General features: G+C 44.9%; 1 protein-coding gene and 1 long non-coding RNA gene across 7 annotated transcripts in view; one reads left to right on the plus strand and one right to left on the minus strand.

The window, feature by feature from the left end:
• RYR2 (ryanodine receptor 2) overlaps window positions 1-14,442 on the minus strand; it is a 727,531-nt gene that overhangs the window by 440,335 nt on the left and 272,754 nt on the right. For all 6 annotated transcript variants that reach the window (XM_050950348.1, XM_050950346.1, XM_050950344.1 and 3 more), the window contains one exon: window positions 834-933. In XM_050950348.1, coding sequence (XP_050806305.1) covers window positions 834-933 — 100 coding nt within the window. The remainder of the gene's footprint in view (window positions 1-833; window positions 934-14,442) is intronic.
• The window catches only part of LOC127049568 (uncharacterized), an 838,950-nt gene that overhangs the window by 429,293 nt on the left and 395,215 nt on the right, over window positions 1-14,442 (plus strand). The gene's annotated exons all lie outside the window — the stretch shown is intronic.

A 14,442-nucleotide genomic window follows, 5' to 3' on the forward strand; every position in this document is an offset into this window, starting at 1 on the left:
TAAGAAGGATCCCTCTTTCTCCTCCACCTCCACCCACAGATGTACTAATGTGTCACAGTGTTGAAATTCAGGAATCCTTTGCCCAAATTCAACAATTGAATAAAAATTCTTTCTAGACCCTAAATATAACAGACCCATTCTACAGCCTGTTCCATCCTGGCTCTTCCTCATCCATAGTCCATCCCAGTCCCATTCTCCTCACACAAGCAGTCCCATTGTCCTTGCCCAGCAAGTCCTTGGCTCACCCTTCAAGACAGATGCAGGGAATGAACCCAGGCCGTTTGGATTTATAAGCATGAATATCTACTGGCTGAGTTAAAGAACAAGGCCCTTAGCTAGAAGCAGTAGCAAACTGATAATCCTCTACATGTGGTTTAACAATTAGAGGTGGACAAATAGCCTCACTGTTAGTGTGGGCTACACACATATATAGAAATTGTTTGGTAACCTAAATACAGGTATCACTACCAGTTCTCCCTATATGTATTGCAACGTTAAGATTGCTATAGGAGAGTAATTTTAAATTTGGACTGTAAAGTATTCTATCATTTATTTTCAACATTAATGTGACTTTAGGATAAATTCATTTCATTCAAAAATTAACTTCATTTTTTTCCATTCCTTAGAAATAAGTGTGCAGAAAATCATTACCATTTGGCACAATTTTTATTCTTTGTTTTTGGAACATATTTTTTACATTCATTTGTGAGATCAAATGTTCATGCAAGAGAAACCCCATTGCTACAATACACGAATCACTGGCAGATTTTTAGGGGGATGTATTTAATTCACAGCCCAGGGGACTCTAATAACTAAAGGCAAGTCAATCTTACCTTGCGCTACTTCACTTCCTGAGCTGATTGGGGCTACACTCCAGAGCGTTTGCTGGAAGGCTGCATCAACATGTAAGCTACCATTGCCATAAGACAGATGCTACACAAAGGAGAGAAATTAGATATTTATTACAGATTTTAAAAATTCCTATCAGATTTTAATTAAATCACATGGAAACATTCATTCAGTATTAACACACAGTAATATTCTCCATTGACTTTCACAGGCCAGATTTACAGATTCAGTACATTATATCACAGGGACGCATGTACAGTAGCTACAAAAGAAAAATAAATCCTCTGACCCATCCAAAATTGTTATATAATCCAAACCGGATTCATTTAATTGGATCTCTATATATGAAGTCAATTAATATGTATCTAGGTCCTCAGTTCACAACCTACAAGCATCTGTTCCTGTCCTAGAACATTATAGTTTTTATGTATGGTCAAGAAAGACTCTGAAGTAAATCTATATGCAGATCCTGAAGGATGGGTATTAGCAATTATCACAAATGAAATACCAAAAGTCAGGGAAGCTACACCCTATAAATGGCAGTTACAAGAGAAGTCCAATGAGAGGAGAATTACAATAACCTAGGCTAGAGGTGATAGAGGTGTGAGTGCCCCAGGCATAGTCCACATTAGAGAGAAAAAGATAATCCATCTAAACACCACAGAAATGGCAAAGTCTGCCATAAAGTTAGCTCATCTTAACTAAAAGCAAGGAGAAAACATCCCAGGTGGGAAGGACTAGTCTTATCAAAATGGAAATCTGACTCTGTTTTTTATATATATTTTATAATCATTTCCCCTTCGATACTCCCAAAATGATTTTTCAAGATATTCAGAAGTCTCTTGTAATTTTATTTAGCAGTATCCTGGACCATGAATCCATTGGATGACTTTCTGACACCTGAAAATGAAAGGTGGTTTAGCCCTACTCAGCATAGAACATCAATGGAACTTGCACTTGTTATAATTTACAGATTGGCTATACTAGAATAGAGATTGTCTATGGCTTCTTCCTAAGAGGGAGGCAGAAACTCTGGTGCCAATTCATTGCCTCTTTCACCACTACTAACGTCTCCTTTGAGTGTTTAGGCTCAGTGGCTGCCTATTCATTTCAATCTGGGAGCAGATAATGGATTTTCTACATTTGGCACTGGTTTATTCATCCTCCGTGCTTCTCAATGCACTTAGGGGAGGAGATATGCTTCAGGGTTTCCATCTCATGAATTAACCATATATCTGAACTGCATTCACCATGCCAATCCAATCTATATCTGCTGCACCAATCACCAAATTTACTCTGCAGAAGTATGATGCAGATACAGGTTCTCCCTGATCCAAGTAAGGTACAGGTTATATCAAGCCATTACAGAGGAGAAAATATATATGTGGAGGGGAAGTAGGCAGAAAAGGGAGGAAAATACCCTCTGAAACAATTGAGTAAATAAGAGCATACTCAGTCACTGTTTCCAGGGAGTAGTGGAGGCAGCACTGGACTAAAACCCATAACAAGTCTCTATTTGCATTAGAAAGGAAGTCATATAAGTGATTATGCAGAACATAAAGGTTCTTGGTGCTTTGGAACAAAAAACAGTTTCTAGCCAACCTTTTTGGTGAGATCCAAAACCAAAAAAGTCTTTTAGCACTTCTGCCATTTCCACATTTTCTGTCATTGTTCCCCCTCTCCCCCCATTGAGTAATAGGCCTATGCTGTCCTTGGTCTTCCTTTTGTTTCTTATGTATTAGTAGAATATTTTCTTGTTATCCTTTATGTCTCTAGCCAGTTTAATGTCATTTTGTGCCTTGGCCTTTATAATTTTGTCCCTACACCCTTTTCCCTTTTTTTTTTTAACGTGTAGTCTGTTTTGCCAATGTATTCTCTGCTACCTTGGAATGAGTGCCTAATACACTTCCTCCTTCTCAGTTTCCGTTCTTCATGTGCCCAATCAGCAACCATCACGTGGCTATCTTTTAAGTCTGTTTTCTTATCTGTTTTTCTAAGTAGTGTGAAGATATATTTTGCTGTCTCAGACATTCTACTATTAAAAGATGCAACTTGCAGTAATCCTTCAAAGCCTGCCCTCTACACTGTCAGAATCAGTTCCATTAATATGTATTTGGGGACTTCTGATATACTGTAAAGACTACAGAGAAGCTACTGAGAACTAACTGGTAAATAAGAACTTAGATTTTAATTATTATTTATTTTACCAGATTAACCACTTTTCACATATAGTATCAAAAGTGTATTTTAAATTATTTGATTGTAACAGTGCTTAGATACCAAAGTAATGGGTGCTTTAGAAAATCCTAAACTAAGTTACCTAGATCAGACATGAGGAGCAATGGCAGATCCTTGACACCAGTGACTTTAACACAGTACTTCAAATTTTTTTTATTATATCTGACACACACTCAGATGGCCGGGAGACAGTCTATAACAGGTAATGACCAAAATAATAGAGTGTCAACTACCAACAGCATAATGGCAGTATGTCATCCCATCTTTCTGTTTCTTGCCTGGTCTCTCCCAGTGCACATCTTACTGCTACGGCATTATAAAAGCATTGCAAATCTGCCCACTGACCTCCCAGCTCATTGAGATGGATCAGGTAATACCATTAATGTGAACAGAATTATATCTTCTAGTTACGCTATCTTTTTCCACAGGACACCTGCCTCATTCAGTGCATAGGATGGCTTGTGCTCACTTAATGAGCAGATACTTTATATTCAAATTTCTCCTCATTGTTCAGTGTGGCCCCACATCTGATATACCGCACATGACTCAAATCCTGCTCTGAATACAGAATTAACAACTTCTTTATGGGCTTTTCTATACTGCTCATCACTGAATCACATGAATACTTCACCAACATTAATGAATTTATCTTTCCAACACCCTTGCGAGGAAAAGTGGAATAATTATTTCCATTTTACAGATGGGGAACTGAAGCACAGAGGCTATTATTATTCTGTATTATCGTAGTGCCTAGGAGTCAGAGGTGGATTACTGTTTTGTGGGGCCCTTGGCCACAGCAAGTGAGGGGGCCCCCTCCTCATACCTTCTACCTGCAGTCTTGCCCCCATTCCGCTCTTCAGCCTGAAGCCTGCCTACAACTGCACACCATTCTGCCCCTTTCCCCCACAGCCCCTCCCCTGTTCAACCCCATTCTGTCCCCCACCCCCACAAGTGTGGCCCCCATTTGCTTCTTTCTCCCCTCAACCCCACTGCAGCCCAAGACTGGAGAAGCTCTGTCCTACCCTGCCAGGGCCCTGGGACTGCAGCGGGGAGTGAGAGCTTCCCCAGCCCTGAGGCTGCAGCATGGAGACAGAGCTCCTCCAATCCCGGGGCCACAGCTGGAGTCTGGGGGTCCAGGAACTGGGACTTCCCCTGCTGCCCCACTCTTCTGCATGGGACCGGGGTCGGGGCTTCTCCCGCTCCACCCACCTGGCGCTGCTGTCGGGGAGTGCAGCATGGCCTTGCCCCACCCCAGCACTAGTCTGCTGGGGGCGGGTCACCCATTTTTCTGAGACCCCCGATTGGCCAGGGCTCCTGAGCACAGGCCCTGTGGGCCCATTGGCTAATCTGCCACTACTATGAGCCCTAGTCTTGGACCAGAACCTCACGGTGGTAAGCACTATACAACCCATGAATATGGCCTGATTTTTCAGAACACTTAGTGTTTTATAGCATTTTATTTCAGCACTCAGAACTTCTGCAGATCAGATCAAATGTATCTTAAGTTGGATAGCAACATATGTTTACTGGCCACCTGTGAAAATTTTCATTTAAGTGACTTGCCCAGTATCACACAGGAAATGTGTGGCAGAGATAGAATCCAGTTCTCCAGGGAAGCATTCAGCTGTCTTAACCATGAAACCTTCTTTTATCTTCTTGCAGTACCCTGCCTCATCCTCTACACACCTTTCTACTTCTCAACAAATGAAACACAGATCCTACAGACAACAGCTTTAACTATCCAACTTGATTCACCCCCTTAGCACCATCCATCCAGCGCACTGAATGGATGTAGAGGTCCAGTGGAAACAATAGAAAGTGATCATGTAATTAAAGATTATATCATGTTGTACACACACAAGTGGATCAAATTAAAATTATGTAGGAAATCTTAATTCTGGCATTGCCTAAATTTAGAGGGCTTGACTTTGCAACTTTAATGTTGAATTTAGGATTCCTGAGTTCTATTCCAGGTTCTGAGGAAAACCCACCCTCTTCCACCTAGTCTGACCCTTTCCTGCCCCATGTCTTTCAGGCTGTCCTTGTCCCAGTTTCTCCACCCTCCCTATTTCTCTCCAGGTTCCAGTACCCCGTCACCACTATTTCATCCCAAGCCCCCCGACACCACCCTCCTTGGCTTCTTGTCCCACTCTCCTATCCAGCCCCAACCCTTTGTCCCTGTCTCCCCCATTGCCATCCCCTCATCACTCTGCATTCAAGTCTGGATGTTTTCTCCTTGCTACCTGAGAGCCATCAGGGAGACAATGACAGTGGAAGACAGAGAGTCTCCCAGCTCTCAGATCCTGCACCTGACACCGCAGCCCCAGCTCCCACTAGCCAGGTGGAGCAAATGCAGCTGAAGTTCTGCTCAGCCCTTGCAGCTTCAGAATAGAGCATGCTCAGGTAGAGACAAATCTTTGGAAAATGTATCAGTCAGACTTTAAGAAGTCTCTACTGAGGGTATGTCTACACTACGGGATTATTCCGATTTTACATAAACCGGTTTTGTAAAACAGATTGTATAAAGTCGAGTGCATGCGGCCATACTAAGCACATTAATTCGGTGGTGTGCGTCCATGGTCCAAGGCTAGCATCGATTTCTGGAGCATTGCACTGTGGGTAGCTATCCCGTAGCTATCCCATAGTTCCCGCAGGCTCCCCCGCCCATTGGAATTCTGGGTTGAGATCCCAATGCATGATCGTGCAAAAACAGTGTCGCGGGTGATTCTGGGTAAATGTCATCGCTCATTCCTTCCTCCGTGAAAGCAACAGCAGACAATCATTTCATGCCCTTTTTCCCTGGATTGCCCTGGGAGACGCCATAGCACAGCAACCATGGAGCCCGTTCAGCTTTTTTTTTACTGTCACCGTATGTCTACTGGATGTTGCTAACAGACGTGGGACTGCAGCACTACACAGCAGCATTCATTTGCTTTCGAAAGACAGCAGAGATGGTTATCAGTTGTTCTGTACCGTCTGCCATGCCATTGTAAATTGGTGATGAGATGACAGTTATCAGTTGTTCTGTACCGTCTGCTGCTGTCATGGATGCCTCTGGCTGAGGTCGGCCGGGGGCACAAAGACAAAAATGGGAATGACTCCCCAAGTCAATCCCTCCTTTATGGTATCTAAAAATAGAGTCAGTACTGCCTGGAATATGGTGCAAGTGTACTAGAGAACCAGTGTACCAGAGAACCAGAGAGCACAGCCGCTCCGTGTCAGATCCTGCAGAAATGATGAGCTGCATGCCATTCTAGGGGGTGCCCTTGCAACAACCCCACCCATTGCTTCCCTGCTCCCCCAACCCTCCTGGGCTACCGTTGCAGTGTCCTCCCATTTGTGTGATGAAGTAACAAAGAATGCAGGAATAAGAAGCACTGACTTATTAGTGAGATAAAATGAGGGGGAGGCAGACCCCAGCTGCTATGATAGTCCAGGCAGTACAGAATCTTTTCTTTACACATGAAAGGGAGGGGGCTGATGGACCTCAGCCCCCAGTTGCTATGATGAAGACGGTTACCAGCCGTTCTGTACCATCTACTGGGAATGACCAGGAGTCATTCCTATTTTTACCCAGGTGCCCCCAGCCGACCTCACCTGAGGCCAGCCAGGAGCACTCACGGGATGATGACGAGGATGGCTACCAGTCCTTCTGCACTGTACCGTCTGTCACCGGGGAGGGGAGGGGAGAGGATACTGCTGTTCACTGCCGCAGCATTGAGTCTACCAGCAGCATGCAGTAGACATACGGTGACATTGAAAAAAGTCAAGAAACAATTTTTTTCCCTTTTCTTTCACGGGGGGGAGGGAGGTAAATTAACGAGCTATACCCTGAACCACCCCGGACAATGTGTTTGACCCTACAGGCACTGGGAGCTCAGCCAAGAATGCAAATACTTTTCGGAGACTGTTGGGGACTGTGGGATAGCTGAAGTCCTCAGTACCCCCTCCCTCCATGAGAATCCATTTGATTCTTTGGCTTTCCGTTACGTTTGTCACACAGCACTGTGCTGTGGACTCTATCATAGCCTGGAGATTTTTTCAAATGCTTTGGCACTTCGTCTTCTGTAATGGAGCTGTGATAGAACAGATTTGTCTCCCCATACAGCGATCAGATCCAGTATCTCCCGTACGGTCCTGCTGGAGCTCTTTTTGGATTTGGGACTGCATCGCCACCCGTGCTGATCAGAGCTCCAAGCTGGGCAAACAGGAAGTGAAATTCAAAAGTTCGTGGGGCTTTTCCTGTCTAGCCGGCCACTGCATCCGAGTTCAGATTGCTTCGCAGAGCGGTCACAATGGTGCACTGTGGGATATCACCTGGAGGCCAATACCATCGATTTGCGGCCACACTAACCCTAATCCGATATAGTAATACCGATTTCAAAGCTACTCCTCTCGTCGGGGAGCAGTACAGAAACCGGTTTAAAGAGCCCTTTATATCAATATAAAGGGCCTCGTTGTGTGGACGGGTGCAGGGTAAATCGGTTTAACGCTGCTAAAATTGGTTTAAACGCGTAGTGTAGACCAGGCCCCAGTATGTGAAAACATTTTCAAGGGCTAATAATTTTGATACATTCAGGCTGATTTTCGCAGAGATGGCAGAAGGAACATCCTTACAGTGAACTAGTTGTAGGAACTTTTTCAACAGGGGCAAAACTACTTATTTTCCCCCAACCTCATTCTGAGAAACAGCTGAACCATTTTCACTGAAATAAAAGAAAAAAAACCCACCAGACTGAGGCAGACACCCAGCATGGAAAATTTCAGCCCAAATTCTTTGGCAAACTAAACAGCAACTGCAAACAGGGTCTTGTAATGGAGAGCATCAGGCAATCTTAATTGCTAGCTGCACCCTCTCTAACAAGAAAGGAATCAGACCCTAAAACAGGTGTTAATCAGTCATAGTGTTTAAATCAAAGGAGATTTAACACAATGTTTTATAAATATATGTAAACTCTGCAGCCTATCTAGGATTACTGAAAAACTGAAATCTCCCCCAGCACAGCAGGTTCTCCAATCATTTGTAGCCTCATTTAACATAATATATATTGGCCTAAAGGAAAACAATCTTTCACAATCACAGCTCTGTTCACTGGTGTTCACTGCAGAATCTTGTGCATTCTGATTTATTGAAATTCTTAAACAAGAGAAGCATATCTCTGCAAGAACCTTCAAGCCATGCCTCTAGTATCACAATTACATCCAGAAAACAATACCTCCAAATGCCTAGCTCATTTTATTTTAAATTCAGCACTCAAGGCACGCACAAACGCTGACACGAGAGAAATGCAGAGTGCACTGTGGAAACACACAATATATTTCAATCCACACATTTCCGTCACTCAAGAAAAACATACTTAAATGTATCTAATGTTTCTGTACTGAAGAATGCGCTGGTGTGCAGAGAGCAAAATAGGAAGAAAACAAAAAGCCTGCTGGAGGCTTCCTTACAGCTAAGCCATGTCAGTGCCAATATCTCATCTACTTGTAGCTGATAATTATGTGCTCTTTAAATTTCTCAGCCTTTCCCAAGTAGCAAAACAGGCTTCCTTTCTGGTGCAACTTGAGAAGTGTATGTTAAAGATTATATTAAAGCCACTGTTCCACTGGAGGAGAGAAAAGGGTTCAGGGAGCCACCACACCAGTAGCAGCGTCTGGAAATATTCTGCCTGCAAACAATGCCTCCTAAGGTGCTTCAGGACTCTACATGAAACCAGCAATAGCAACATCATTGAAGCAGGTTCATCAGCTAGTGCAGGAAATGGAGGTTACAGATTTGCTCCAGCTTCTTCGGAGCATGTAGAACCTCCAGTGGGGCTAACACCTTTGCCCTTTTCTTCTCTTTGCTTAGAGCAAACTGGGGGGCATGCAACCCTGGTGGAGCACAACGAGATTATCAGGGGGCAGGAGAACCTGATAGGGTCACACTGAAGAGCCAGGGTCAGGAGGGGGCTCTCTTTGGCAAGGCTTTATGCAGTCAGTATTAGCTGCTTGGACCAGGCTCCCTGCTGGTCTTACTCCCCCACTGCTGCAGTTACCTTCCTCTGCTGGGGAGGCCGGTGGGGACACTGAGTGGAGAGCTGAAAGCTGCACCCCAGGAGTACTCATCCCCTGGAAGAGAGAGCCCCCTCTGGACCCCATCCCTTCAGCACAGCCCCATTAACTTCTCCTGCACAGGTGGGGAGCGAGATAGGCAAGAAGTCAGGTCCCGGCAGCTGAAACTGCCTAACTGCTGCAGCGAGCAAAAGGGTTCCTCAGCTGCACAGGGTGAGTCCCCCCTTAGAAAGTAAGGGGCATGCATGGGACATGAATCTCTGACAGAGGGCTCAGCAAAAAAATGTTGTGAAACCTCTGGATGAGAGAACACACGTAGCTGACTCTTGCCTTCCAGGTACCCTTTCTCCCCAATTCCTCGCACTGCACGGCAGGATCCAGAATATGGCTCTAAATGAGTATTGATCCTTTCAGACTTGGGACAGAGGGTCATTTTTTATTTCGCAGATAATTACCCTTGCCAGCCAGCCAAGCAATACCAGTAGGTTCCAAATCATGTCTTGAAAGGACCTTCCTCACAAAAGCTGTGCCTCTGAGAAGGAATTCAATGGAATAGAAAGGATGTCTTCACAATTTTGCTTAGTTCTCCTTACAGAGACTGAGATTGGGCAAAGGGAAAGCCCAATGTGATGTAAAATAACCATGTTATAGCCATTTTTATTCCAGGCAAGGAATCAAAGTTCACATAACTGTACCTACAGCTAGTTAGTGTCATGCTTTGTGTTCTCTTTATGCCACAGGAGGGAAGAACATTTGATTTTAAGACTATTTTAAAAGTAAGCAGTCTTCAGAAAAAGCATAAGAGAGCATAGTGACTTCACAAACAAAAACACTGAACAGCATCCATCCTGCTAATTTGCCAGGTATAACTTCATTTCTGACTCAACTTGTTTTGTCCAAGTCAGTGGACATACATGATACTGATAATGGAGGATTCTGTCAAAACAGCATTTAGAAATGATATTTGCTTACAGGAAGGAAGAGAGGAACAGGGAGGGGAAGTAAAACCCTTAAAATTGTAGCTGTGTAAAGTTTTCATAACACAGCTAAAAACTTGACAGGTTTGCATACAAAAATGAAATGGAACCCGAGATCACTAAAAGATCTCTGAAACTTTTGAGTAAACCTGAGTTAAGTATTTTTTGAGGGTTGGGATGGGGGGAACCAGCCCCTTGTATTCTGGGGAAAGAGCTGAAAATTCCAGGTTTTAATCCAAAATTAGGTAAAACCCAAGAAGTTTTAGTAGGATTGAACACTTTGCTAAACTCGAGTTCCTTTGCACCCATCTGATGAAGCAAAGCAGTGAGAAAAGTAGTGTAAATAGCAAGCCAGGGCCCACGGGGCCAGGGTAAGTCCTCAGCTGGTGTAGAGCTGGGACTGCTAGTTATACAGTACCCCTTTCCAGCCTTCCCCATCTACATATAGGGAGTGTCAGAGGTGGGGGGGGGGTTGTAGCCTGAGTCTACAGGTCCAACTAATCTTGTATCGTGATAGTGGCTATTTCCAGATGCTTTAATAGGCAGCAGGTTTAAAACAAACAAAAGGGAGTATTTTTTGACACAACGCACAGTCAACCTGTGGAACTCCTTGCCAGAGGATGTTGTGAAGGCCAAGACTATAACAGGGTTCAAAAAAGAACTCGATAAATTCATGGAGGATAGGTCCATGAATGGCTATTAGCCAGGATGGGCAGGGATGGTGTCCCTAGCCCCAGTTTGCAAGAACCTGTGAATGGGCAACAGGAGATGGATCACTTGATGATTACCTATTCGGTTCATTCCCCCTGGGGCATCTGGCACTGGCCACTGTCAGAAGACAGGATGCTTGGCTAGATAGACCTTTGGCCTAACCCAGTCTGGCCATTCTTATGCTCAGAGGAAGGAGAAAGAATGCTTCAGTAGGCAGATGTGGGATAATCATGATGGTATCAGCCTAATCTCTAATAGTTCGACAGCTTAAACCCTGAAGTATGAGGTTTAATATCCCTTCCAAATTTTCATCATAATTAATTATGATTACATAAAAACACTATCTTAAAAAGGAACACTATTAAGGTTGCAAGGTCAAACACTCAAAAATTAGGAAACTCCAGAATTGGGATTGCCTGTGCAACCTTTATCCAGCACATACAGTCTGTAATTACACAATCATATATTATGTTTTCCATGTAACTCCTGCTTTGTTCAGGATGGATTGTGTTCACTTAATCAACAGCTATTCAATATTTTGTTTTATTCTAATTGTTCAGTGTGTGGCCTCAGGACTTATTTATTGCATGCTATTCAAACCCTGCTCTGAATACATGGGAAACACTATGTGTTCTTCCCTATCCACATTCCCACAAACGGCATCAGCCCAAAGTGTTAAGTTTAGCCAAATCATAAGCAAGTAAAAATAGGGTCTCTCAATGGGAAGTGTAGGGCAAGCTTAATATTAAACTGCACTTCCAACCCCATCTATATAACAACATTGTTTATTCCCTTGCACTCCAAAAGTCTCTGATTGCATGAAGGTTCTTGTATTCAAGGCACTCTTATGGCAGTGGTCCCCAACACAGTGACCGAGGGCGCCATGGTGCTCGCCGGGGCATTTATGTGCATCCGATTAGTGCACCCACCTGACGAGGACAAAGAGCTTAGGATGCAGGTGCGGTGTTCTCTGTTCCCAGCAGGCGTGGGGCCTGCCTAGTGCCCAGCAGGGGAGAGAAGCTGCTGCCCTGCATCTGCTGGGGACAGAGAACTCCGGGGCTGCAGGCTGCGGGTGCTGGTGTTCTTGGTTCCAGGCAGGCGCGGAGCTGCGGCTTAAGCCAGAGAGAAGCTGCGGCCCCGTGCCTGCTGGGGACAGAGAACTCCGGGGCTGCAGGCACTGGTGTTCTCTATCCCCGGCAGGCGCGGTACCTGCCCAGTGCCCAGGGCCTGTGCAAGGAAGTTTCATGCCCTAGGAGAAACTTCCACCTTGCATCACCACCCCACCCAGCTAATCCCCACCACAGCCCCCCGTGGCAGCTAACCATGTCCACCCACCTCTCCTACCAGAGGAGCCCCCCACACGGCAGTTAACCACACCCACCCGCCCCTCCCCCCAGAGGAGCCCCCCACGGCAGCTAAACCTGCCCGCAGCAGCAGCTAACCCAGCCTACCACACCCCAACCCAGGGAGCCTCCCCCAGCTAACCCTGCCCAGAGAGGCCTCCCCACTCTGCAGGAGCTAACCCCACCTGGGGAGCCCCACTCCGCAACAGCTAACACCGCCCGGGGAGCCCACCCCAGCTCATCTCCGCTCCGCCTCCTCTGCTGAGCACGCCAGCACCGCTTTAAATCTCCTCCCCTCCCAGGTTTGCGGAGCTGATTCCCCCACTCTAATTCTCCTCCAATCGGTGCCACAAGCCTGGGAGGGGAGGAGACTTAGAATGGGGGCTGTGTGCTCAGCAGAGGAGGCAGACTGGAGGTGATCTGGGATGGGGAGAGGTTCCCCTGTGCCCCTCCCCCTCACACCCACTCCAGCTCACCTCCACTCCACCTCCTCGCCTGAGCGGGCTTTTAGGCACCCTCAACCAGTAGGCGCCCTAGGTGGACGTCTAGTTCACCTAATGGTTGCACCAGCCCTGCCAGTGCCCAGCAGGGGAGAGAAGCCGGGGCCCCGCGCCTGCTGGGAACAGAGTATTCCGGGGCTGCAGGCACCGGCTTCTCTCTGGATTCATATTATGTAATATTAAATATGATGTTTTTATTATTTAATGTACAAATACAAAATAAGCCTTGAAAAATTGTTGGCGCCCGCCACGCTCTTCTGAAAACATGAATGTGCTACTGGCCACAAAAAGGTTGGGGAACACTGTCTTATGGCATAAATAAAGATTTAGAGTAAGTGCCTTTCCTATTTCACAAGCAGCTGTTCCTTTGTCCTGGGAGAGATTAAAGAGGCTAGGACTTCTCAGCTTGGAAAAGAGGAGACTAAGGGGGGATATGATAGATAAGATGCACTGTTTTAGAAAATCTTCTTCCCATTCAAGATACATAATCTTTTTAAAGGAATCTCTCCCTATCCCCAATCAGTCAACAATGCTGAAACAATTTCAGGAAGAAACTTTCATTTCTAATGATATCAGAGTATTAATTTCCCGTACTTTAAGTCATTGTCATCTTGGATGTGAAAGAGGAGCAAACCTCAAGCCTTCTTAGATTTGCATGATGCAGTTGCAGACCAGCATTATAATCAGTACAGTAACTATATGTCTCTTATGATGTAGAAATGATTACACTGCATTGAACATCTCTGCACTGCAATAATAGCAGTTTTTAAGTTTTTTAATTAATTTTCTAACACGTTACTCAGCCTGAGCATCACTGACCTCATTGCTACTAATTCTCATTTTATCTTCATCACTCCTCTGGTATTTCATTTTCACATCTATGGAATGTGTTCTGAGGAATGTTTGAAAGACTAACAATTCATTGTTATCCAGATCCTTATTAACGTGAAATACACAAAATGTTAAATGAATGTTAAAAGACTGGCATATTCGAAAGCTATCAGTGGTGAGCTCTGCTATCAACCATACATATTTGGCACAAATCAGTGCAGCAGCAGTTTTTAAAAATACATAGTAGATGGTGGCACATGCTGGCAACATTTCGACGTGTTCACAGAACTCTGTTGCCCCAACAGAGGAAACAAACTGGTTATGGGCCCAACCTAATGGCCAGCAATATTTATAAGAGAACATCATTCTGATCTGATTGGGTTGAGCAGAGTCATACTCTGTCCTGGAAAGGAAGTGGTCACAGCCCAGTGCAGATATTATGACAACATTTAGCTTTTATGGAATGTTTTTAATCAGTATGTTAAATCACTTTCAAAGAGATGCAACCCATGCCTATCTATACTGGGGTGGGGACATGGAGTGAGGGCAGCAGTTTCAACAGTGTCACAGCACATAGGGGCGGGGGGAAGGCAGGACTAAAACTCAGGTCTCTTGATTTACAGCCCATTGTTCCACCTACTGGATCATGATGCCTCCCTATCAATGCAGTAGTTCTTCCTTGGATTCGGGAGCAGACTGTTCAGCTGGGAAAGCTTGTCACATATTTTATTACTGCTGGTAAAGTTATTAACTCTCCACACTCACTTTTTACACTGCAAATAGAAAGCAGCCTATGGTTAAAGAGATCTGGCATTGACTACCCTCTTATATGGAAGACTATGCTCACTTCTGACCTAGTAGGAAGTAAGCAATCTATATGGATTGCTTTCCACTCCTTCCCCCTAGCCCCAACAAACAGACAAGATGGCAGAATTACAA

This window comes from Gopherus flavomarginatus, chromosome 4 (genome assembly GCF_025201925.1).
Source record: "Gopherus flavomarginatus isolate rGopFla2 chromosome 4, rGopFla2.mat.asm, whole genome shotgun sequence".
Classification (NCBI taxonomy): domain Eukaryota; kingdom Metazoa; phylum Chordata; order Testudines; family Testudinidae; genus Gopherus; species Gopherus flavomarginatus.